At 51.9% G+C, this 23,023-nt stretch overlaps 3 protein-coding genes and 1 long non-coding RNA gene across 7 annotated transcripts; 2 read left to right on the top strand and 2 right to left on the bottom strand.

Annotated features, from left to right (window-relative positions):
• The first annotated feature begins 6,785 nt into the window (after positions 1-6,785).
• Positions 6,786-8,761, top strand: Misp3 (MISP family member 3). Of its 2 annotated transcripts, none has more exons than XM_075977893.1 (3): positions 6,786-7,806; positions 8,198-8,271; positions 8,520-8,761. In XM_075977893.1, exons 1-3 carry the CDS (start codon positions 7,263-7,265, stop codon positions 8,532-8,534), a joined length of 633 nt encoding a protein of 210 aa, XP_075834008.1. In that variant the 5' UTR covers positions 6,786-7,262; the 3' UTR covers positions 8,535-8,761. The 2 variants fall into 2 exon arrangements, with proteins under 2 accessions (XP_075834008.1, XP_075834009.1); XM_075977894.1 differs by having other exon boundaries at positions 8,517-8,761.
• A 6,888-nt stretch (positions 8,762-15,649) lies between these two features.
• LOC142852152 (uncharacterized) lies at positions 15,650-18,960 on the top strand. Of its 3 annotated transcripts, none has more exons than XR_012910932.1 (3): positions 15,650-15,787; positions 15,957-16,086; positions 16,185-18,960. It is a non-coding gene; the product is annotated as an uncharacterized LOC142852152 (long non-coding RNA). The 3 variants fall into 3 exon arrangements; XR_012910931.1 differs by having other exon boundaries at positions 16,178-18,960; XR_012910930.1 differs by having other exon boundaries at positions 15,957-18,960.
• C6H19orf67 (chromosome 6 C19orf67 homolog) lies at positions 15,658-18,474 on the bottom strand. The gene is made up of 6 exons (XM_075976644.1): positions 18,152-18,474; positions 17,118-17,262; positions 16,911-17,011; positions 16,648-16,833; positions 16,153-16,287; positions 15,658-15,832 (listed from the first exon to the last, which is right to left on the bottom strand). The coding sequence occupies exons 1-6, from the start codon at positions 18,472-18,474 to the stop codon at positions 15,658-15,660; spliced, it is 1,065 nt and encodes a 354-aa protein (XP_075832759.1).
• On the bottom strand, positions 18,954-22,878 carry Samd1 (sterile alpha motif domain containing 1). Its single transcript, XM_075976642.1, has 5 exons — positions 21,514-22,878; positions 20,846-21,140; positions 20,660-20,756; positions 20,444-20,555; positions 18,954-20,360 (listed from the first exon to the last, which is right to left on the bottom strand). Exons 1-5 carry the CDS (start codon positions 22,411-22,413, stop codon positions 20,202-20,204), a joined length of 1,563 nt encoding a protein of 520 aa, XP_075832757.1. The 5' UTR covers positions 22,414-22,878; the 3' UTR covers positions 18,954-20,201.
• Positions 22,879-23,023: the final 145 nt, after the last annotated feature.

Raw genomic sequence — 23,023 nt, 5'->3', positions numbered from 1 at the left:
ACATGTGCTCAACTATGATCATAGCAGCTTTGTTTGTCATAGCCAGAACCTGGAAACAACCTAAATGCCCCTCATTGAAGAATGGATAAGGAAAATGTGGTACATTTACACAGTGGAGTACTACACAGCAGAAAAAATAACATCTTGAATTTTGCAGGAAAATGGGTGGAGCTAGAAAACATTATTTTGAGTGAGGTAACCCAGACACAGAAAGACAATTATCACATGTACTCACTCATAGGTGGTTTTTAAATATAAAGCAAAGAAAGCCAGCCTACAAATCACAATCCCGGAGAACTTAGACAACAATGTGGACACTAAGAGAGACTTACATAGATCTAATCTACATGGGAAGTAGAAAGTAGAAAAAGACAAGATCTTCTGAGTAAATTGGGAGCATGTGGACCTTGGGGGAGCATTGAGGGGGTAGGGGAGAAACAGACAGGGGAGCAGAGAAACATGTAGAGCTTAATAAAAAAAAAAGAATTTTCAATAAACGTTTTAATAACCAAAAAAAAAAAAAATACACAGTCTACCTGGTGTGTCCACATGTGCCTGTGGTCCTAGTTACTCGTGGAAAAAAAAAAAGAAGAGCTGGAGAGATGACTCAGAGGTTAAGAACACTGGCTGCTCTTCCAGAGGTCTTAAGTTCAATTCCCAGCAACTATATGGTGTCTCACAACCACCTATAATGAGATCTGGTACCCTCTTCTGGCCAGCAGGCATACATGCAGGCAGAACACTGTACACATAATAATAAATGAATCTTTTTTTTTTTTTAAAGAGTGACTAAGGAGTTGAGTGGAAAGAGAATTTACACACTCCAAAGCTTTGTTTAGTATAGTGCCCCAGGTTAGCAACATGTAGTCACTGCCCTTCTCCCACAAAGAGTTTGGTGTGTAGCTGGAGGCAGCCAGTAGGCTTGAGGGCGCATGACAGGTGACATATCCTGTTTGCCTTCTCTTCCACCTGGTGACCTTGATGGAAGTCATCAGTAGAAAGAACCAGAGTCTGAGAAGGAAATGGTGGCCAAGTCAGATGAAGCCAAGTGGAAAAGGGCAGAGAAGGAGGAAAGTGACTGGCTCTGCCAAGTAAGAGTCACAGGTGCCCTTTGATGGGGAAGGCTTATTTGCTTGGTCACCAAGGGGCCCTGGTAGAGGGGAAGGGACAGAGTACAACATGCCGTATAGAGACTAAAGTATTTGTTAAAACAGTGTCCCAGGCTGGCCTCAAGCTTGATGTGTAGCCAAGGATAAGCTTCAGCTTCTGAGTTTCCTGCATGTATTATCCCAAGTGCTGGATTACAGGCATGTACCACCATGGCAGTGCTGGGGATGGAACCCGGGGCTTTGTGTATGCTGACAAGTGTGTTGCTTTTAATAGTTAATGTATAAAGCTGTTTCAGCCAGAGGCTTAACAGAATAGGGCAAGGTGGGAATTCCAAGAAGATAGAGGAGGAGAGGGGAGGCAGAATTAAGAAGTCATGTAGCTGCAGCAGGACACAGATGCTGGACATTGGGTGGAACCTTGCCGGTAGGTCATAATCAGATGGCCTACCACAATACATAGATTAGTATAAATGGGTTAATTTAAGATGTAAGAGCTAGCTAGAAATATGCTTAAGCTATTGTCCAAACAGTATTGCAATTAATATAGTTTCTGTGTGTTTATATCAGGTCTGGGCTGCTGGGAACGAGCAACCTTCCACCTTCAGATTGGCGCCCACCACCTGGGGCATGGATCCACATAAGACCTTAAAAAAAAAAAAGAGCTTCTAGATCCACAAAAATGGAACCAAGCACAGTTTCTTGGTAGTCCCATTTTTTCCCCCAAATGAGCTCTGTTTGCTAGCAGTGGCAAGTAGGGGCACCATGGCTCCTTTAAGAGAGGTCTTCCTGATTCAGCATCAGCAGCAACAAAACCGCTTGGCTTCTTTAAGAAACAGAGGCTTCCTGATTCATGCTAGATGCACAAACAGCTCTGGCTCTTTCAGGAGGCTGAGCACTTCAATGGGTTTTGTGGGCAGCATGCTGCAAGTTAGTCGGTGGCAGCATGGGACAACTGTTTACCAGAGTTGAGGTGGTGGGCATGGTTCCCACCCAGCTGTTCCAGAGCTGGCGGTAAGGTACCTCCACCATATTAAAAGGATAAGAGAGGCAGAGTCAGCATCCAGGGCTGCCACGACCACACTGCTTACCATTTTAAAATGCATCTTGTCAGAAAAGGATTTCAGATACACAATAAACACTAACTCAGATAAAAAGACCTATAAATGGGTCACAGTGTTAGATAAATGTATGTAGGCTTGAGAAAGAGAAAAAAAGAATATAGACGATTATAATATAAAAGAGTACAGACAATCATAGGTTAAAAAGAGTAAAGATAATAAAATAAATATTAAACTTGTAAAACAAGTAAGAGTAAAAAATAAGATACACAAAGATGGAATATACACAGTCTGGATTATGTATATTATTGTGTTTTCTTTAAATTTTTTGACTGTGAATGAGCTAAGTACAGAGAGATATTTCATTGTATGGGCTGCTAAACCAACATATATATTTTAAAGGTATCTTGACTTCAGAATTTGAGTCTAAGGATATGTTGCTTTGGAAAAGAGGTTCTGTGTTTGTTTTCACCGAGGATGAGAACCTGTAGATTCTTTCCAGACTATTATATTTGGATGGATGATGGACCAAGATCCCCTAAAAGGTCTCCGTGAACCCCCCAAAATAAAATACATCACCCATCAAAAAGCAGGAAGAAGTTTGGAGAGAACTACACCCAAATTTCCAAATATTGTTTATAAATGTTTACTTATGTTTAAAAGGGAATATGCTGTAGAGATTTGCATTGGTATGGATCTCAGTTTATTGATAAAAATTTAAGGTCAATTTTGTTATATGTATATTTCTACTCTTGATTAAGGTATTGTGTTTGTGCAGCTCATTTAAAAACTGTAATTTAGTATATGGGGCTGGAGAGATGGCTCAGAGGTTAAGGGCACTGGCTACTCTCCCAGAGATCATGAGTTCAATTCCCAGCAACCACATGGTGGCTCACAAACATCTGTAATGAGATCCGGTGCCCTTCTCTGACATGGAGATGGTCATTCAAGAGGAACATTGTATACATAATAAATAAATAAATAAATAAATTTATAATAAATTTTTTAAAAATGTAATATATAATTAAGTAATACAGATTAATAGATAGTCATTTATAATAGTCAAACTTGTAGTCATGTTAGGTTTTCCAGATATATAGAGATATATTTCAGTCAGATAGTTATTCTTCAAACCTTTCAAAGATTAACAGAGGGGGCTGGAGAGATGGCTCAGTGGTTAAGAGCATTGCCTGCTCTTCCAAAGGTCCTGAGTTCAATTCCCAGCAACCACATGGTGGCTCACAACCATCTGTAAAGACGTCTGGCGCCCTCATCTGGCCTTCAGGCATACAGACAGAATATTGTATACATAATAAATAAATATTAAAAAAAAGATTAACAGAATATGGCATTTAAAATGTTTTAAGAACTTAGAACTTGGGGGCTGGAGAGATGGCTCAGAGGGTAGGAGTACTGGCTGCTCTTCCAGAGGTCCCGAGTTCAATTCCCAGCAACCACATGGTGGCTCACAACCATCTGTCATGGTACCTGGTGTCTTCCTTGCCAGCAGTACATTGTATGCTTAATAAATAAATAAATCTAAAAAAAAAAAAGAACTTAGAACTTTTCATGACAATGAGGCACATCTGCTCCTGGGAGCACCAATCTACTTCAAGAGAAAGATAGGCATTGAAGAGGCTCTTCTATGGAGTTTGCTAGCCATTTGGGCAAGAAACTGCTCTTGCCTGGATTGCTTGATGTTATGCTGTATGAACTGGACATGCAGGACCCACAGAAAAATGAGTGCTAAACTTGCCTAAAGTTGAGACAATCCTTCGGGGTTCCTGCTTCATTAAAGAGTCTGCCAGACATTCTGCAAGACACAGAAGAAAGTGACTGACAAATTGCCAATATGGGCGGAACTGTCTTTGAAATTTCCTGCTTCATGGAAAAGTCTGCCAGATACTATGGGCCTATAGGCTGAAGATGGATGCCTCAATGTTACTGAAGAACTTTGGGTGACTGTCCAGGCAGCGAGATGTCTCTGTCAATTCTAGAGTTTTGGAAGTTGCTTACAATGCACTTCCTGTTTACTCAGGTAATATTATATCCTTTTGAAGTCTTTGATGGAGTTAAAGAATACAGTTAAAATTATAGTTTTCCTTAGTTATGATAAATGATAAAGTAGATATAAATATTGTAACTGTAATTCTTACTTGATACCTGTTTTGTTATATGTAATTTTACTATGTTAAAGTTAAAACCTTCCTTTTTATTTTTTATTATTTTTTTTGTTTTTCGAGACAGGGTTTCTCTGTGGTTTTGGAGCCTGTCCTGGAACTAGCTCTTGTAGACCAGGCTGGTCTCGAACTCACAGAGATCCACCTGCCTCTGCCTCCCGAGTGCTGGGATTAAAGGCTTTTTTTTGGATTTTCGAGACAGGGTTTCTCCGTAGCTTTTTGGTTCCTGTCCTGGAACTAGCTCTTCTAGACCAGGCTGGCCTCGAACTCACAGAGATCCGCCTGCCTCTGCCTCCCGAGTGCTGGGATTAAAGGCGTGTGCCACCATCGCCCGGCTTAAAACCTTCCTTTTTATTTAAACAGAAAAGGGGAAATGGTGTGGGAAATCTTTCTGTATATGTGCTGCTTTTATTGGTTAATGAACAAAACTGTTTCGGCCAGTGGTTTAGCAGAATAGGGCAAGGAGGGAATTCCAAGCAGAGAGTGGAGGAGAGAGTAGGCAGAGTCAAGAAGAAGCCATGTAGCCGCAGCAGGACACAGATGCTGGACACTGGATGGAAGCTTGTCGGTAGGTCACAACCACGTGACAGTACACATATTAGTAGAAATGGGTTCATTTAAGGTGTAAGAGCTAGCTAGAAATACGCCTAAGCTATTGTCCAAACAGTATTGCAATTAATATAGTTTCTGTGTGATTATTTCGGGTCCGAGTGGCCTTCCACCTACAGACAAGCACTCTATCTGTGAGTCATGTCCTCAATCTCTTTTGTGTACATGTGTGATAAGTGTGTATGCCTCCACACAAGGGCAGGGTCCTTCACTGAGCCTTGCTCTCACCCACTAGATTAGACTAGGTTCCAATTGGCACCAGGGATCCCATCCTCCTGCCTTTCCCCGGTCCTATACATGGGCCACCAGCACTTTACAAACCAAGTCATTATTTCAGATCTTATTGTTATTATTTAAAAATTGTTTATTTTTATTTTTATGTGTATTGGTGTTGTGCCTGGGAGGAGTCAGATCAGTGTGAACCATGCTGGTCCTTTTAACTGACTCCAGTCAAAGAGAAGGCAGCATTTGAGGCCAGATGTAAGAGAGAGGAGGAGCGATCAAGTGGTTGGGGGTTTGCAGCCCTCTATTTCCTGTTTGTTTGTTTATTGGAACAAGACCTCGCAATGTAGCCCTGGGTGACCTGGAACTGTTTAGGTAAAACAGGCTGGTCTCCAACTCATGGAGATCAGCTTGCCTCTACCTCCTGAGCGAGTACAGGGGTTAAAGGAGTGAGCCACCACCCTGGCTCCTTTATTTTCTTTTGAAATTTATTTTTATTTTATGTTCATTGGTGTTTTGCCTGCATGTATGTCTGTGTGCGGGCGTCAGAAGCCCTGGAACTTTAGACAGGTATGAGCTGCCCTGTGAGTACTGAGAATTGAACCTGGGTCCTCTGGAAGAGCAGCCAGTGTTGTCAACCACTGAGCCATCTCTCCAGCCCCTCTTTCTATTTTCTTTAGGTAATTGTCTTTTTTCCAGATTACTATAAAATGACGCTGGGGTGGTCCGATTTTGGTGAAAGTCGGCATCCCACCAGATGGAGTGGAAAATATCCCTGGGAATGGTTGACCCGCAGACTGGAGCATCAATCCTGCCCTTGAACAACAACAGATCGTCCCAGACACAGATCTCCCCCGCTAACCCGGTGGCTCCTGCCCCAGGTTGGGCCATCTCAGCAACCCGCCCCAAGCTGACCGCTTTCCAGCCGCAGTTGCTTGGCGGAGGCCAGGAAGCGCTATATTGTCTCTGCTCTCAATCATGGCAAGCTCGTTCTAGCAGAATACTAGGCCGCAAACGCCTTGCGGGCTTTTCTGGAAGGGAGGGGAGGGAAGCTGTTCCTGGCGGTTGAGCGGCAGGAGCCCCGCTGCGAATCTGGCAGAGCTGAGCAACCCAGGGCGGCAGGAGCTCGTAGTGCGGCGGCCCCCGGCGGCCCTGGGGCGGGACCCGAGCTGTGTAGAGCCGCGAGGATCTCGGGAGGCCACGGGGGCGTCGCTGGCCGCGAGGGGCACCTACTGAGCTAGCCTGGTGAGGTCAGGGAAGGACGACCCAGGGAATACCCTGTAAGGTGGCTCGGAGATCAGCGAGGCGCTCGACTAGAGGTCTGGTCGCCAGGCAGTGATGGCAAATGAGACCCCCCTCCCCCCCCAAAGTACCAGCGTGGTCCCAGAACAAGAAGGCTTTACCTCCGGAGTAGGGAGTTCAGGGAAGCCCTTTCCTAAGAAGCTGTCTTCAGTCAACCCCTGGACTCCGGTGGCGGGAATCCGGCGTCCAGCGGAGGAGCCTCCGCCTTGGGGGCGGGCCCAGGGCCGCTCGAACCCAGCTGGCAGGTGCCGGGGGCGGTGCCCAGTCCTGCCCCCAGGGGACGTTCCTGGAGGCCAGAGGCGGGTCAAAGAAGAGGGCTGGCGACGCCTTAGAACCTCGGGCGGCGGCTGCAACCACAGGTACTGCGCAGGTCACCGCGTCCTACCTATCTGGGCATCTCAATCCCGACCCAGAGAACAGAAATTTTCAAAGTGCGCCTAACTCTGAACTTCCAGACCCCGGCGCTCGAGAGCCGAGTCCTGGGGTCACCTGAATCTTAAGGTTACGTGCTCCGGGAGCCTCAGAGTCAGGGCACCGAGGGCTAACGGTGAGGTCCTGGAAACCTCTGGAGCGGAGGACTTGGAGACCTCGGAGCCAGAGAGCCAAGTTCCGCAAGTACCAGTTGAGCAGGACACAGAAAGCCCGGACGGACGTTCCGTAGCTGGGCCGCCTAGCATTCGGATAACGGAGGTACTGGGGCAGTGCCCCTCTTTCTGCTCGGAGGCCTCCCGGTGTGTTTTCCACCGAAGCCGGCATCTCACCCGGCGCCTGCGGAACTACTGATGGAGACGCCCATCCAGCGCGAAATCCGCCGTAGCTGCGAGCGCGAGCAGAGCCTGCGCCGGAGCCGGGGTCTGAGTCCCGGCCGTGCGGGCGAGGAACTCATCGAGTTGCGCGTGCGACCGGTGCTCAGCCGGCCCGGCCCCGGCCCCCCACTGCCGCGCGCCCTGGAGCGCGCTCGGGCGGGCGCGAAGATGCAACGGGACATCGAACGCGAGGCTCACAGGCAGGCGGCGCTGGCGAGCCCGGCGACTCTGCTGCCCAGCGCCCGGCAGCGGCCACAGCCGCTGGACGAACTCAAGCGCTTCTTTGAGGCTGCAGCGGAGGACGGCGGGGGTTTGCAGCGGCGGCCGGAGGCGGGAGGCCGGCTGCACCCCGCCGTGCAGGACGGCTGCCCGCTGGTGGGGCAGCCGCCGCCGCTGGTTTCCCCGTCGCTACTGGAGCAGGAGGTGCGCCAGGTGCGCGAGCGCGAGCGGGAGCTGCAGTTGCAGCGGCGCAGTATCTACGGGGCCGCTGAGGTCCAGGAGCCAGCGCCGAGCCTCACCCGTAAGCCAGTCACCCCGGGTCCAGAGCTCCCGCTGTCTCCACCTCCAGTGACTCTTCATCTATCTGTAGGCTTGCAGACTCCCGGGACTCTTAACTATTCTTCTTGGGGTTCGCCTTCTATTCACCACTCCCATACCCGGAGTGAGGATCCCCAGATCCACCATACACTGTCTTGGAACCTTGGCTTGCTTCTGGCATTTTCGGGTCCCCTGTAGATTTCAGGCTCCTGTCTATGCTAGGTTTGCCTCCCTCCTGTTCTTGGGTCCTCAGAATTGGGTGGAGGCCTCCCCAGGGAGGGAGGAGTGCACACCTGTATGTGTTTAAGGGGTGCGGCCATCCTCCAACTAGCAAGAGGAGGAGCAGCCGCGGCTGAGCGTCCCTTCCCCCACAGCGAGCAGGGGAGACGGAAAGTTGGCGGTGATCTGGCCCCCGCGGAGACCGGCTTCGGAGAACGGCCTGGAGAAGGTAGGAGCCTCACTTTCCAAAGCTTGTCGCTCTCCTACGCCTCCCTGCAGCGCCTGGGCACTGGGAAGGCAAAAGTGCATCCCAGTTCCCTGAAGCGCCACGCTAGCCCCAACTCGAAGTCCCAGACTTAACCCTGAAAGTGAAGAGGGGCTGGGGCCTGGAGCCCAAACTGCCTCACACTCCCCCATGCCTGGGTGTAGCTCTTGTCCCTAATGGTGGTGGTCTTTCTCTCCCCTCTACCCTAGTAGGAGCGCAGACCCTGAGGTCTGCGAAGGCTGGGACACACGGCCAGAAGCGACGTCCCCCATTAAAGAGTCAGGGTAGAGGCTGCTACCCTCCGGATCAGCCCAAGGCCTGGAGAGGAAGGGACCAGCTCTCTTCAATGGCAACTTGAAATCCTGCACATCCTTGATGCTGACTATGGAATTAACCACCTTTCTCCATTAAAATTGTTTAGTCTTCACTGGAAAACTAACAACCACCCGCTAAAGCACAAAATAAAGTGTCCTCCCCCTCCTTTCCTAGGCTTTATTGCAAGCTGTTTTTCTACTGGAACCTCCTTAGTCTGGGTGGAGCGAGAGCTGGTTGGGTGAAGGAAGCTCAGGAAAGCCACCAAGAGAACCGCGCTGGAATGTTGGAATTCGAAAAGCGCTCTGGTCTCCCGGCTGTCTGCTGACCCGGGACTGGAGGTCGGGGCCCTACTGCCCCCTGGTGGTACGAGTGCAAAATGTTGGGCACCGGCTCATACACTCAATTCTGGGGTCTCCAGATCTCAGCTTTTATCCGCGCCAAAGGCATCCTGTGGATGCTCAGGGAGCTGCTAGAAAGAGGTGCTATGAAATTGTATTTGCTCTAGGGAAATAAGCAATAGTGAAAAATGCCAGTGGTGGGCTAGAGAGACGGTTCAGGGTAAAGAGTGCTTGCTACTCTTGTAAATGACCTGAGTTCAGTTCCCAGCAGTCACATGGGAGGCTCATAACTGCTTCTGACTTCAGCTCCAGGTGATCTGTCCCCCTCTTCCCGCCTTCGGGAGCACCCGAACGTACATGGAATACATTCGCACAAAACGTACTCATATACACATAAATTAAAATTATATATATATATATTTGAGACAGAGTTTCTTTACATAGCCCTTGCTGTCCTGAACTCACTCTGTAGATCAGGTTGGCCTCGATCTTAGAGATCCATTTGCCTCTGCCTCCCGAGTGCTTGGATTAAAGGTGTGCCGCTACCGCCCAGCTGTAAAGATAAATTTTTTTTTTTTGGTGTTTTTTTGAGACAGGGTTTCTTTGTAGCTTTGGAGCCTGGCCTGGAACTAGCTCTTGTAGACCAGACTGGCCTCGAACTCAGAGATCCACCTGCCTCTGCCTCTCGAGGGCTGGGTAAAGGTGTGGGCCACCACCGCCAGGCAAGATAATTTTTTAAATAAATAAAAGTCCCAATGGTGGTGATGAGGGGCCAAGCGCCTAGTGGGTATTCTGCCCACCCTCATATGGCCCATATTGGCCTCAAATTCTCTGTGGTCAAGGATTACCTTGAAAATTCTTAACGGGGGGGGGGGGGATGGCTCAGTGGTTAAGAGCATTGCCTGCTCTTCCAAAGGTCCTGAGTTCAATTCCCGGCAACCACATGGTGGCTCACAACCACCTGGAATGAGGTCTGGTGCCCTCTTCTGGCCTGCAGACATACACACAGACAGAATATTGTATACATAATAAGTAAATAAATATTAAAAAAAAGAAAGTTCTTAACAGATCTATTTTTTGGATTTATGCTGTGTGTATAAGAGTTTTTGCTAGTGTGTGTGTGTGTGTGTGGGGTGCCTGCAGAAGCGAGAAGAGGACATCAGCTTCCTTGGAATTAGAATTATTAATGGTTGTGAGGCAGCATCTGAGTGCTGGGAAATGAACCCTGGTCCTCTCAAAGTACTCATAACTGCTGAGCCATCTCTCCACCCACAAGAGTTATTTTCTTTTCCGTTATGTGTGTGTGTGTTTATGTTGGGGTATGTGTGTGAATACAGACGTGCAGATGCCCTTGAAGTCCAGAGAAGGTGGTGGATCCCCAGAACTGGAATTACAGTCAGTCATGACCTTCTAGAGACAGGTGGTGGGAACTGAACCTGGGTCCTCTGCAAGAACAGCAAGTGTTCTTAACCACAGAGGCTTATCTCTAGCCTTGGAACTGTTCCTAAAAGAGAAAATTCAGGACTGGGGAGTTGGCTCTGAAGTTGAGTTTTTACCGGGTGGTGGTGACACGCACCTTTAATTCCAGCACCTGGGAGGCAGAGACAGGTGGAGCTCTGAGGCTAGCCTGGTCTATAGTGAATTCCAGGACAGCCAGGACTACATAGAGAAATCCTGTCTTTTTTTTTTTTTTTTTTTTTTGGTTTTTCGAGACAGGGTTTCTCTGTGGTTTTGGAGCCTGTCCTGGAACTAGCTCTTGTAGACCAGGCTGGTCTCGAACGAGAAATCCTGTCTTGAAAACCACACACACACACAAAGAAACAACAACAACAACAAAACCCAAATCTGTTTGTTGCTCGTGTGGAGGACCCAGGTTTAGTTCCCAGAGCAAAATTTTGAGTAGCACACAATTCCCGGTAACTCCAGCTCCAGAAAACCTGAGCCCCCCTTTGGGACTCCTCTGGCGCCCTGGGATACACAGGCACACACACTCATGCACACCTGGCGCCCTGGGATACACAGGCACACACACTCATGCACACCTGGCGCCCTGGGATACACAGGCACACACACTCATGCACACACACACACAATTCTTTTTTAAAGACAGGCTCTCTCCTCTATGTAATTCTGGCTGTCCTAGAACTACGCAGACCAGGCTGGCCTTGAACTCACAGAGATCCTTCTGCCTCTACCTCCTGAGTGCTGGAATTAGAGGTGTATTTACCACCGCACCTGGCCACATACATAATTTTTTTTAAATCCTTTAATCAAAAACAAATCTTCAGCATTTGCCCAGCAAGTACAAGGCCCTGGGTTTGAGCCAAAACAAAACTACTTATTTTTACTACTTAGGAACCTCTTTCCCCTTTAAAAATCTTTTGAGACAGGGACTCACTATGTAGCCCTGGTTGGCTATGTGGATCAGGATGGCTTTTTTTTTTTTCTCTGAGACAGGGTTTCTCTGTGGCTTTGGAGCCTGTCCTGGAACTAGCTCTGTAGACCAGGCTGGTTTCGAACTCACAGAGATCCGCCTGCCGCTGCCTCCCTAGTGCTGGGATTAAAGGCGTGCACCACCACCGACCGGCTCCAGGATGTTGGGATTGCAGGCCTGTGTCATCATCATACCCAGTTCTTTAAAAAAAATCTTTTAAAATTATTCACGTGGGACTGCTAAGGAAGCACATTTTCCTTTAAACTCAGCACTTAGGAGGTGGAGGCAGGCAGCTCTCTGAGTTCAAGGCCAGCCTGGTCTACAGAGTGACAGTCGCAGGAGGGGGAAAATGTAAGTGGGAGTGGACAGGAGCTGGTCCACTGCGAACCCTGCTTAACTGCTGGTAAATCTCTAAACTGTCTGAAGAAATGGCGTCTGTGTAATTCACAGCGCCAGGGCAATATAACAGCTTTTTAGAAGTGGCTAGGGTTGGGGAAAGTGGGACCTCAGAACACTGTAGAACTGTTGTGTAGGGCTAGAGATCCAGCTCAGTTGGTACTTGCCTGGTAAAAACAGTGGTACGCAGAATGGCAGAGGTAGGGGCAGGCAGATCAGAAGTTCAAGGTCATCCTCAGCTACGTAGACAGCTTGAGGCTAGTCTGGTTATATGACACTCTGTCTCAAAATATATATGAATAATAAATTAAGGGGCTGAGGAGATGTCTCAGTGGGTAAAACGTTTGTCATACGAGTCTGGTGATCTGAACTCAGATCCCCAAAAACCAAGTAAAAAGCCATCATGCATGCAAAGTTCTGCAGACTCTTAGTAGGAAATGGCAGCTTGTTTAAAATAAGGTGAAGAACAGTTGGGCGGTGATGGCACACGCCTTTAATCCCAGCACTTGGGAGGCAGAGGCAGGTGGATCTCTGTGAGTTCGAGACCAGCCTGGTCTACAGAGCTAGTTCCAGGACAGGCTCCAAAACCACAGAGAAACCCTGTCTCAAAAAATCAAAAACAAAAACAAAAAAACAAAGCTACACAGGGAAACCCTGTCTCAAAACAAAAACAAACAAAACAAAACAAAATCCCAAGGTGAAAGACAAGGACTGACACTCCAGACTTTTTTTCCCATCCCATATGCCATGGAATGTCCACTACAACATACACGCTGACACACGAATAAATATTAGCATTATGGATTAAATGTCTGATTTGTTAGTTGTGGCCCTTGCATCTTACTGTGTTAACCAGGCTTGCCCTTCAGCTTACAGCGAGTGACTAATGAATGCCAGCAAATAAAGCAGGGGAAAGGTCCCTGTGGTGTTTCACCCAGGAGCAGCTCAGCCCGAGAAGGGCCCTCCAGAGTCTATGTTGCTGTAGACTTGACTGTGTTTGCGACTGATGACGAGAAAGCAGAGAACCGCCAGGGTGGCAAATGGAATCACAAGCACAAGCCGCCTTTGGTGGGTGTGGAGTGTCTGTGGGACAGTTCATTTGCGTGCACACATCTGTGTGTGGCGAAAGGCCAACTACAGATGTTCCTCAGAAGCTGTCCACCTTATTTTAATTTTTGGTTTTTCAAGTCAGAGTTTCTCTGCGTAGCCCTGGCTGCCCTGGAACTCTGTAGACCACGTGTGTGTGCATGTGTGTGTACATCTGTGTGTTCATGTATGTCTGGTGCTTGGGGAGAGTGTCTGATGCTATAGATCTGGAGTGACAGATGGTTGCCAACCACAATGCGAGTGTTGGGAATTGAACCTTGGTCTTCTGGAAGAGCAGCTAGCATTCCTACCTGCTGAGCTATGTCTCTTGTGCTCCCTCCCACACTCTGTAGTCCTGGCTGGCTTAGAACTCAGAGATCCGCCTGCCTCTGCCTCCCAAGTACTGAAATTAAAGGTGTGTGCCCCATACCCCGCTTATTTATTATTTATATTAATATTTATTATTGTGTGTGTGTGTGTGATGTGGGGGCATGCTGCTACATATGTGTGGCCATCAGAGGACAACTTTTGGGGGATCAGTTCTATCTTTCTACCTATAGGTAGATTTCAGGATTCAAACTGAACTTGTATGACAAGTACTTGACAAACAGCTCCCTGTCTTTTTTTTTTCTCTCATAGACCAGGCTGGCCTTGAACTCACAGAGATCTGCCCGCCTCTGCCTCCCAAGTGCTAGGATTAAAGGCGTGCACCACCACCGCCTGGCTCCGTCTTATTAAGCAAGGTCTCACTTTGTTAACCAGGCTGGCCTCCAGCTTACAGCAATCCTCTAGCTCCTCTCCTGAGTGCTGGGATCACAGGTCTGCGCCACTGTGCTCAGCCAAGACTCTTACTTCTGTAGTGCTGGAGATCAAACCAAGAGCCTTGTGCATGCAAGTTCAACCACACCCCAAACCCTAACATCAGTATTTATGCTTCTTATGTGTATGAATGTTTTCCCTTGCAGTAAGCCTGTGTATCATCCAAGTGCCTGCAGAAACCAAAATAGGGCATAGGGCTCCCCAGGAGCTGGAGGTACAAATGATTGTGAGCTCGCATGTGTGTGCTGGGAGGCAAAGATTTTCACAGGAGCGATGTGAATAGACACAGGAGCTGCTCAGATCAATATTAGGAGGAATCAGAGCAGTGTTGGGGTTATTCTGACTCAAGCTGTGGAGGGAAACAGTCTGAAGGTGTCATGGTTAGCAGAGGCCTCTCTGGAAGAGCCAGGGCTTGGTGTGTTACCTGGAGTCTGCTCATCTGTCACATCTGTTTAAAACGCATTTGTAATCGCACAGACCAGGTACTGTTAGCTGACTTCCTGAAGCTTAAGGCATGGTGGCATGCTCTGGAGGCCCAGGCTGGAAGAAAAGGCTCCAGCTGGATACAAAAGGAAAGGTTCTGGCAAGATGGCTCGGCTAATAAGAGCGCTGGGGGCTTTCTGAGAGGGCTTCTGTTCAGTTTCCTGCACCCACACAGAAGCTGACGACTCTCATTCCAGTCCTAGCACATCTGATGCCCCTCTTCTGGCCTCTGTGGGAAAGCAGGGAAAGTTCATACAGAATATATATATATATATATATATATATATATATATATATATATATATATAGAGAGAGAGAGAGAGAGAGAGAGAGAGAGAGAGACTCTGACTCTACATAGCCCAAGCATCCTGGAACTATGTAGACCAGGCTGGCCTAGAACTCACAGAGACCCACCTGCCTTGGTTTCCCTGAGTGCTATGGATTAAAGGTGTGTGCTACCATGCCCGGCTAATAAAAATTACTCTTGTTTTTTGAGACAGGGTTTCTCCATGTAACAGCCATGGCTGTCCTGGAATTCAGTTTGTAGACCAAACTGGCATCAAACTCACAGAGATCCACCTCTGCCTCTCTCATGCTGGAATTAAAGGCGTGAGCCACCACCACCCGGCAAAAATTACTTCAACAAAAACCACAAGGCATCGTTCTGGCTCTCAGTAGCTCTGGGTCTCACATTCTCAGTCTGAATGTGAAAATTTTAGGATCCAAAAATCGACCTCTCAGGGTGACACAGGGGAGGAGGAAGGACCCCATTCCTAAGCAGGGGCCAGTTCTGCTCAGAAGACACAGCTTCTGACAGAGCTTCCGAAGAGCAGGATAGTTCATTTCTCTCAGCTAGAGCCTCCTTGCCAGCCCAAGATTGATGAGTTCCCTTGGACTCTCCTAGCCTGTACTCCAGACACTCTTCGCGGGACAAGACAACAATCAGCTCGACTCGGACATCCCAAAAGCTGGAAGAAAGTCTGACTCCACTCTACAAATTGATCGCCTGCAGTTTCCTAGGGCACATCGGGAAATGTAGTTTTTTTTTTTTAAATCCTGGCTAGAAATCACTTCCGGGTTAAAAAAAAACCCACCAAACCGGCGTAGGTCTAAGTCTTCCTCCAGCGGGCCTAGAATTTTCCTACTACCAGAAACTTGTTTTCTGGGTTCCGGTTGCTGACGAGAGCCGCTACTTCCCTCTTTGACTCATGTACATATCTGCGCATGTGCAGCTCTCGACGAGGGCTTCGGACTACACTTCCCAGAAGGCTCCTCGGTGGGCGGGGCCTGCCCGCCCCCAGGGGAGGGACGCAGTGTTCACAGGAGACAGAACCTCTGACCTCGCTCTTTTATTAACAGAAAAGTGTGTACGCACTTGGTGTTCGGTGGCCCATGCCGGGACGTACTCAGTGCAGCCCGCCCCTGTTCGTGCCTGGAGTTTGGGGTTATCAAGCCCCGGCTGGCGTCTTCTCCTGGGGCTCAGGATGCCGGGGCAGCCCAAGCCGAGGGCCCGGCAGCGCTGGGGGGCCGGGCGGGGCCTACCTGGCCCATGAGGATCTGTATCAGCAGGTCGGTGGCCAGCACATGCGAAGGCTCCTCGAAGCCGATGGTTAGTAACTGCTGGTAGTCCCCGGGTGGCTGCGGGCACAAAATCCTGGGGGTCCGGAGACAAGACTGGACTTGAGGGCTTTCGGTTAGGGGTGGGGGATACCCTAAGGTAAGGTGTGTCCTTTGCTGAGCTGCAGCACTGGACTTGAGGCTGTTAATCACTTTCCTAGCTGTGTCTCCCTGGGAAAGTGACTTATCGACTCTGAAAACGTTTTCTTCATTGTAAAATGGACTGGTCTACACCTTTACGAACTGCTGTGTCGTCTACATAAAGCACTTTTCAGGGCACAGTAAAATGAGGTACAGTCATTGATGGGGTTTTGTCCCACCCTCCCTCCGACCTCAAAGCCCACGTGGCCATCCTACCATGAATCAAGGTCATCCTCTGCAGGTCCTAGGGGCATCCAGCGGCCGATGGACCAGAGTTTCTGGATTTGGGGGCACGAATTGGCTGGACCCTGGCCTGCATCCTCCCATGTATCTCGATAACATAAGAAGTAGCTGAGAGAGAAATCAGAAGGAAAAGCAGTGCCCTCAGTTTTTCTGCTGAAGGCTTTCTTTCTGGAGGTGAGGGTTCAAGTTCATCCGTCAGAAGTTGGCTTAAGTTCTCGGGTGGGGATGTGGGGGATGTGCTGAGGACTTTCCTCCCTGGCGGCTCAATCTGAAGGTGAAGGTGGAGTTAAGAAAAACTAAAGGTGTGCATTGCTGTCCTAGCAGATGCAAGGTCCTGGGTGTTATCCCAGCAACTGCAAAAGGTGTTCATTTTCCTGTCTCGCTTTTCACTCTGGTGGCGCTGGAGAGGCTCAAACTGACATTCAACATAGGAAGGGGAAGGATTTTGATTCTGACAAGGAAACTCACTAATCCACATGGGAGTCTGGTCCTTGGCTACTGGCCTCTGTGGTGGTTTCCAGGTTCCAGCGCATCTTCTTATAGAGGTATCTCGGGAAGTGACTGGCAGTGTACGCAGCTGGGGTGCAGTACCGGAAGATGGACACATCGTGGGAAGGGCTAAGGGAGAATCTCCCGCAGAAGAAGCAGGAGATGCTAACAGGAGATAGAGAGTGGACAGCAAGCTGGGCCCTGGAATCTGCCACCCCACAACTCATTCCCTGCCCCCTTACCTCAAAGGGTTGGTTTCCTCCAGGTCCACGAATCCGAAGGAAGCATACATGAGAACTAACTGTTCCAAACGCAGGGTGAGCTGCTGGGAGATCTCCAGCAACTGCATGGGAAGTGGGAGACTTCCTGACCTCAGAGGGTCGGCCAGAAGCCACCCTCCCATCCCTAGGCAGGGGCCCAAGGAGAATGGGACCTGGTAAAGTACACACCCCCTTCCGGACCAGCTCCTGCAGGGCTCCGAAGATGGGAGGGACACTCCTTGCAGCAGCCTCAAGGTACAGGAAGTAAGGTTCGCACATTGTTAGGAAGGTGGGCATGGCCTTGGCTAGCTGTTCCTTCTGTACTCGGTCCCTGCTGAAGGGAGAAAGGGGCCTTCACGTGGCATCACTCTCCCTCCATCCCCAGGTGCCCCATGCTTACCACCTGTATCCCCAGGGCCAGCTTAGCGTCAGCGTGCTTAGCCCGGGCAGAGCCCTTGGTTCCATCTCCCGCACCAAAAATCAAACATAAAAAGAGGGACTGGGAAGTTGTCTCTGTTCAAGACTGGGCCTTGCCACAGGTGGAGCTCTAGTCTCAGCTCTCGCATAAGAAAGATCCCCCGGTGTCAAGTCTTTCTCCCCTTTCAGAACCACCTGCACCCGTCCTTTAGGACATTTGTTAAAATGCCGGACACCTGGGCCGGGAGTGCCCCGCTGTGGCCCAGGGCTTGCCTAGCACAAGGGCCTAGGTTCCCTCCCGGTGTGTCTGGGGGTGCACGCAACTGCGGAATGGGGCTCAGAAAGCTGGGGATTAAGCTAGCCTCCGACAGACAGACAATCCCTTTCCCCTGGTCCAGAAATTGGATTTTTCCTTGGGAGTGGAGTATGGCCTCTGCCAGAGTTAATGCAGATAGATTTTGTTTAGCTGACTTATAAGGTTTTTTTTTCTTTTTAAATCTGAGCATTTCAAATTTGGTAGGCAGTACTCAGTAGACTGAGGCAGGAGGGTCGCCATTTCGAACGTGATGAGATACTATCTTAAAAAAAAATCGGCCAAATCAACCAACAAACCAAAAACAAAATTGTGAAAGGACTGGCGCTTGGTGTCCCAAAAGCCCACACATTGCCTGCTCCTGCCTCTCAATTCTCCACAGCCCTCGGCACACTAGTAGAGTACAGCTAGCCGTGAGTACTATCTCTGGGCTCTGGTGTGAGCTGTACAGCCTGTCCTTCTGTCCTGGAACCTGGCCCCAGCACTTGGTCACCTGTAGAGCAAGTAGCTTTGAAAGTCATCCGCCTTCCTGAGCAGATAACGGAGCTGGTCAGTGATGGGGCTGAACATGGAGTCCAGTGGGAGGCGAGCAGGTCCGAGCTCCGCTGCCAGTGGCTCCCTGGAGGTCGCGGAGGCTGGGGTTTCCATCAGCTGCTGTGCCTGCTGGGGCTCCTGCTCCGCTGAGGCCTCGGGTCTGCGGGCGGGCGACCACGAGGAGTCTCCATAGGGCGGCGGCCCGGGTACCAAATCGTCCGAAGGCGGTGCTTCTCCAGGGCTCAGGGCCAGCGACCCGGCGAACCAGGACTCCGCAGCCATCGGGCATCCAGCGCAGGCTCCTCCAGCCTCCGCGGCGTCCCAGGAAGGCAGCACACCTGGGGTCTACCGGTCGGGGCAGTGAGCACCGTCACCCTCTCGAACCAGCCTCGACGTCTCTGCCGCGAGGCTTTCGCCTCTTTTGAATTGGAGCACGCGGAGGGCCGCGCAGCCTGGGCCTGCACTGCGCACAGAGCTCAGCCGGCACCTGGCGCGCGGGGCAGGGCGATGCCAAGGGCGGAGCTCCAGACCCGCCTAGTAGATATTTGTAGCTTGGCGCCTTTTCTCTCCCAGGTCGTTGACCGGGCTGGAGGGGATTCCTAACATGTTAGGAATTGGGGAATGCGGGTTACCAAGAGGCCTAGGCTCCACCCCAGCTGCTGACCCCCAAGATCAGATTCTTCACTGATGGAGCTGGGATCTGCCGGTGAACCTACGAGAGACTAGTGACTAGCAGTCATTTCCACAATAAAGACCCTCAGACAGTGATTTATCCCATTGTCTCTTTTATTCCAATATGCCTGCCCTGGACGGAGAACACACCTCTGACACTTGTAGATTGGATTCCTATCCAAGTGCAAAGACTGATTGGCACTTAACTTCGGCTAGGAAGCAAAATACATTAATTACAAGGCTTGCGGTAAAGCAGCAACAGGTGTCACAGTGTCCTGCATGACCCTCACCTTCTTGACTGTGTCAAACTCATTTGTCCCGTTCTATAAAGTGAGGTTTTATGATGTCTGCTTCATGAAACTAGAGAGTAAACAACTAAAGGCCCAGCAAGTGTGCAGTTAACGGTTAGTCACTCAACAAACGCTTGACAGGTGGTTCTGGAATGAGATGACAAGACAAAGCAACTATTCTGGTCATAGCGTTTTTTTTTTTTTTTTTTTTTGCAAGACAGAACTGTAGGTAACCTAGGCTGGCCCTGAACTCACTATGTAGCTAAGGTTAGCCTTGTCCTGATTCTGCTTCTGTCTCTGAAATGCTGACGACATGTGCTGCAAACACTACTTCCTTTCCGTAGCACCGGGAAATGGAACCATGGCACACTGTCCGCAGGCTTGGCAAGGGCCCCCTGGAGTCAGCCCTTCTGGGGGGCTGGGCAAAGCAGGCACTGTTCTTCCCTCTTGCCCCCACACTAAACTCAAGGCTCTTTGCACCTCCTGCCTCCATTCAGAAAAATGGACTCTTTTTTTTTTAAAGTTTTATTTAAAAAACCTTCGGTGCAATATTAAAAAGCCATACAGCCAGGTGGAGCAACAATGGACAGACAGAAAGGGAAGGAGCCAGAGGACCCAAGGTCCCTTACCTCACCTGTTTTCCAGAGGCTAGAGGTCAGGGTGGGGGGCAGGGAACGGGTGGTGGAGCAGAACCCACCACCAGGACAGGCAGAACAGAACACTTATATAAGATAACATCTGGCTGAACTGAAGAGGGTTTGGGGGCCACAGGAAGCTCCCCTGATTTTTTGTTTTTCAAAAATGTCCTGGTTTGGGGAGAAAGGGTGGCCCCTGTGAATGGGCCAACCAAGTCCTCCTACCCCACACTCCATGGCTGTGGAGAGGAGATGTACTAAGGTAGGGGTGTGAGAAAAGGGAGAAATGGAGGAGGGTACCCCCTCATTGGAGTCTGTTAGGAAGGTCGAGGGTGTCCCTATGTCCAGTTCCTGGACTGTCAGGGCGCTGTGATACGATCTGGACTGGCTGGGGTAGGGGCAAGGCTGGCACTCAGCCGAGGAAGCCATCAGGGTCATCCTCCTCAAAATGGCCTTGCTGGAGCACCTTGATGTGGTGCTCGTAGATCTTCAGGGCTGGGCCCAGGCGGATGGACAGGCCAGTCAGCACATCTGTCCGTTGCATGAGCAACAAAGACTTGCCATCAATTTCCTGGGCAGGACAGAAAGGGCATGTCAGTGAACACCTGTGAGGGCCTGGGCAGAGCGGTGCGCAGTCACAGGCGGGGAACTCACCTGCTCCTGAAAAGCAGTGGCCTGCTCCGGGAAGCCTGCCTCAGTGAAGTACTCCACCACATCCATGACTGTCCACTCCACTGGGTCGGTTGGCTTCTCTTTGCGTCCAGGACTGCATCAGAACAGAGAGCAACAGTGACCACCATACAACCACACAGCTCTGATTGTCCAACACGCCCAGGTGCTAACCCCAATGTTCCTAATGCCTCCACTTACGGACAGCCAAAAGGTGTCCCATCAGCCCCAGGTAGGGCTGGTTTTCCTGGGGGCAAAGGCACAGGAGATGGCGAATCTGGAGCAGCTGTAACACAAGCTGGGAAGCAAAAGCAAGTGGCAGTCAGTCTCCAGGCTAGAGGTCACAGCTCCCGGCTCTGCACCGCCCGACCCCGAGGGGGTCCTTACCTGACCCCCCTTCTTTATTCATAGCTGTCATCGAGAACACCTGGCGTGTGCAGCTGCCAGGTGCTGGTCCCCGCCCTTCATCCTGGCCCTGGTAGGGTCCACAGGACGACCACTCCTTGACCCTTTCCTTCGCACTCTGAGGGGCCCGCTCTCCATTAATCTGGTGGTGCTGAGCACCTGCGGGGCGGTCACTCTCAGGCACTTCTGAGCCCTCTGATATATTGTCCTCCTCCTCTTCCTCGTCTTCATCATCGTCTTCCTCTTCTTTCTCAAACACCCGCTCTTCTCCACCTCTCTGGGGCCAGAGAAAGAAGCAGGCAGAGTTAGAGTTCTTCTAGTCCCGGATGGAATCCAGTGTCCGACGCCACCTTTGACAACAACACGGAGCAACTTTTATGCTGTCGTTTCCGTGCCAGGCTCTGGGTTAATAAAGCCCTCAATAGCCAAGTCTTACTAAACTCGCTCAACAACCCCCAGGGGTCGCTACTATCAGCAATTCTCGGTTTACAGCCGAGGAAACTGAGGCTCCGGCAGATCAGGTCACTGACCAAGATCACCGCGCTCTGAGTCCGCGGGGACCGTGGACGAACCCCGGCCACCTGACGTCCCGCTCCCTCCCGGGGCTCTAGTCCCCGCCAACTTCGCCCGCACCTGCCCGGTGCGCTCACCTTGCTCCGCGCCGCGCGTGCGCTAGCGGCCGGCGGCGCCCGTCCCGGCCTGTCTCCGCGGGGCAGTGCGAGCGCTCCCAAGCGGGTGCGCTCCAGACGGCTCCGTGCCGCCTCCTCTTCCAGCAGCCCCTGCACGCGGCCGCGAGTAAGGCGGCCGCTGGGGCCGCCGCTGCCCCCGAGGTAGCGCACGACTTCCCGCAGGCTCACGGGCCGCGCCGGGCCGCCCGCCCGCGCCGCGCCCCCCTCCGGCGGCGGCTGTGGCTGCGGCGGTGGCGGCTGCTGCTGCTGTGGCGGCGCCGGCGGCGGAGGCTCCCGGGCGGCGACGGCGGGCGGCGGTGCACGGCGCGGGCCGGCTGGGGGCGCCGCGGCCGGGGGCGCGGCGGGCGCTGGTGGCGGCGCGGCCAGGGGCGCGGCCCGCTGCGCCCGGGAACCCGGCTGCGCGGGGCCGGGAGAAGGGGGCGCTGTGGCGGCGGCCGCGCGGGGCGCCCGGGTCGGGGCGGCGACGGGCGCGGGCGGCGGGGCGGGCGTGGGCGGCGGCGCGGCGGGGCCCCCGCGGGGGACGCGCGGCGGGGCGGGCGGGGTGGCTCCGCGGCGGGGCGGCTGGACGCGCGCCGCGTTGCGGTACGAGATGCTCCCCTTGTAGCTGACCCGGAGCACGGCGCGCTGCTGGATCAGTTTCTCGAGCTCCGCGCGCGTGCGCTCGGGCTCCGGGCCGTGCCGCCGCCGCACCATCCGGCAGATGCGCTCCAGGTCCGGCCGCGCCTTGCGCGAGCGCAGCGAGTCGATGGTGTCCAGAATCCACTCTTGGTAGTGCGGGGAAGCGGCGGACGACGAGGCGGCGGCCGCCGTGGTGGCGGCCGCCGCCGTCTCCGGCGGGGGTAGGGCCGGGGGCCCCGCCATGCCTCCCGCCCGGCCCGGCTGCACGGTGCGCGCTGCCTCCCTCCCAGCGCGGCGCCCCCTCCCCGCTCCCCTCCCTCCGCCGCTGCCCGCCTCCTCCGCCTCCCCCCGGGGGGCGCAGCGCCTCGGCGGAGCGGCGGCGGCGCTGCTGTTTCTTCGCAAAAAAAAAAAAAAAAAAAGAGAGAGAGAGAGAGAGAGAGAGAGGAGAGCGCGCGAGAGAGACAGAAAAAAAAATAGTGAGAGAGAAAGAAAAGAGGAAAAAAATATGCACACACTCACTCACTCGCACGCACGCACACAACAGCCCCGCTTCTGCTGGGCGCGCGCGGGGCCGGGGATGCGAGGAGGGAGGAGGGGAGCGCGGCGCGGCCGGCCCCTCCCCGCCGCCGCCGCCGCACGCGCGCCCTGCGCCCGGGACACTCCGGCCCCCCTTCCTGCTCGCCCTCCCCCGCTGCCCGCCTTCCTCGCTCCCTCCCACCCCCACGCGCCCGCTTTTAAGGTGGAGCCCAGGCCCCCGCCCGCCCCGTGTACCCGGCTCTCTAGCTCACTCCGGCTCGCTCCGGCCCCCCCTTACAACTCCCGCGCGCTTTTTAAGGAGGCGCCGCGGAGTTGG

The sequence above is a fragment of the Microtus pennsylvanicus genome, chromosome 6, assembly GCF_037038515.1.
Source record: "Microtus pennsylvanicus isolate mMicPen1 chromosome 6, mMicPen1.hap1, whole genome shotgun sequence".
NCBI classification, from domain to species: domain Eukaryota; kingdom Metazoa; phylum Chordata; class Mammalia; order Rodentia; family Cricetidae; genus Microtus; species Microtus pennsylvanicus.
This window is presented reverse-complemented; position numbering and strand designations above follow the sequence as displayed.

Excerpts from the sequence above, each read along its gene's own strand:
- Misp3 (XM_075977893.1), top strand. The coding sequence starts at position 7,263 with ATGGAGACGCCCATCCAGCGCGAAATCCGCCGTAGCTGCGAGCGCGAG. Across the intron at positions 7,807-8,197 it reads GCCAGCGCCGAGCCTCACCC|CGAGCAGGGGAGACGGAAAG; the intron begins GTAAGCCAGTCA and ends CTTCCCCCACAG.
- C6H19orf67 (XM_075976644.1), bottom strand. The coding sequence starts at position 18,474 with ATGGCTGCGGAGTCCTGGTTCGCCGGGTCGCTGGCCCTGAGCCCTGGA. Across the intron at positions 17,012-17,117 it reads AGGAGCTGGTCCGGAAGGGG|TTGCTGGAGATCTCCCAGCA; the intron begins GTGTGTACTTTA and ends CTTCCCATGCAG. Across the intron at positions 15,833-16,152 it reads GAGGATGACCTTGATTCATG|GATTTTGTGCCCGCAGCCAC; the intron begins GTAGGATGGCCA and ends CCGGACCCCCAG.
- Samd1 (XM_075976642.1), bottom strand. The coding sequence starts at position 22,413 with ATGGCGGGGCCCCCGGCCCTACCCCCGCCGGAGACGGCGGCGGCCGCC. Across the intron at positions 20,556-20,659 it reads GGGACACCTTTTGGCTGTCC|TCCTGGACGCAAAGAGAAGC; the intron begins GTAAGTGGAGGC and ends GTTCTGATGCAG. Across the intron at positions 20,361-20,443 it reads CCACTGCTTTTCAGGAGCAG|GAAATTGATGGCAAGTCTTT; the intron begins GTGAGTTCCCCG and ends TGTCCTGCCCAG.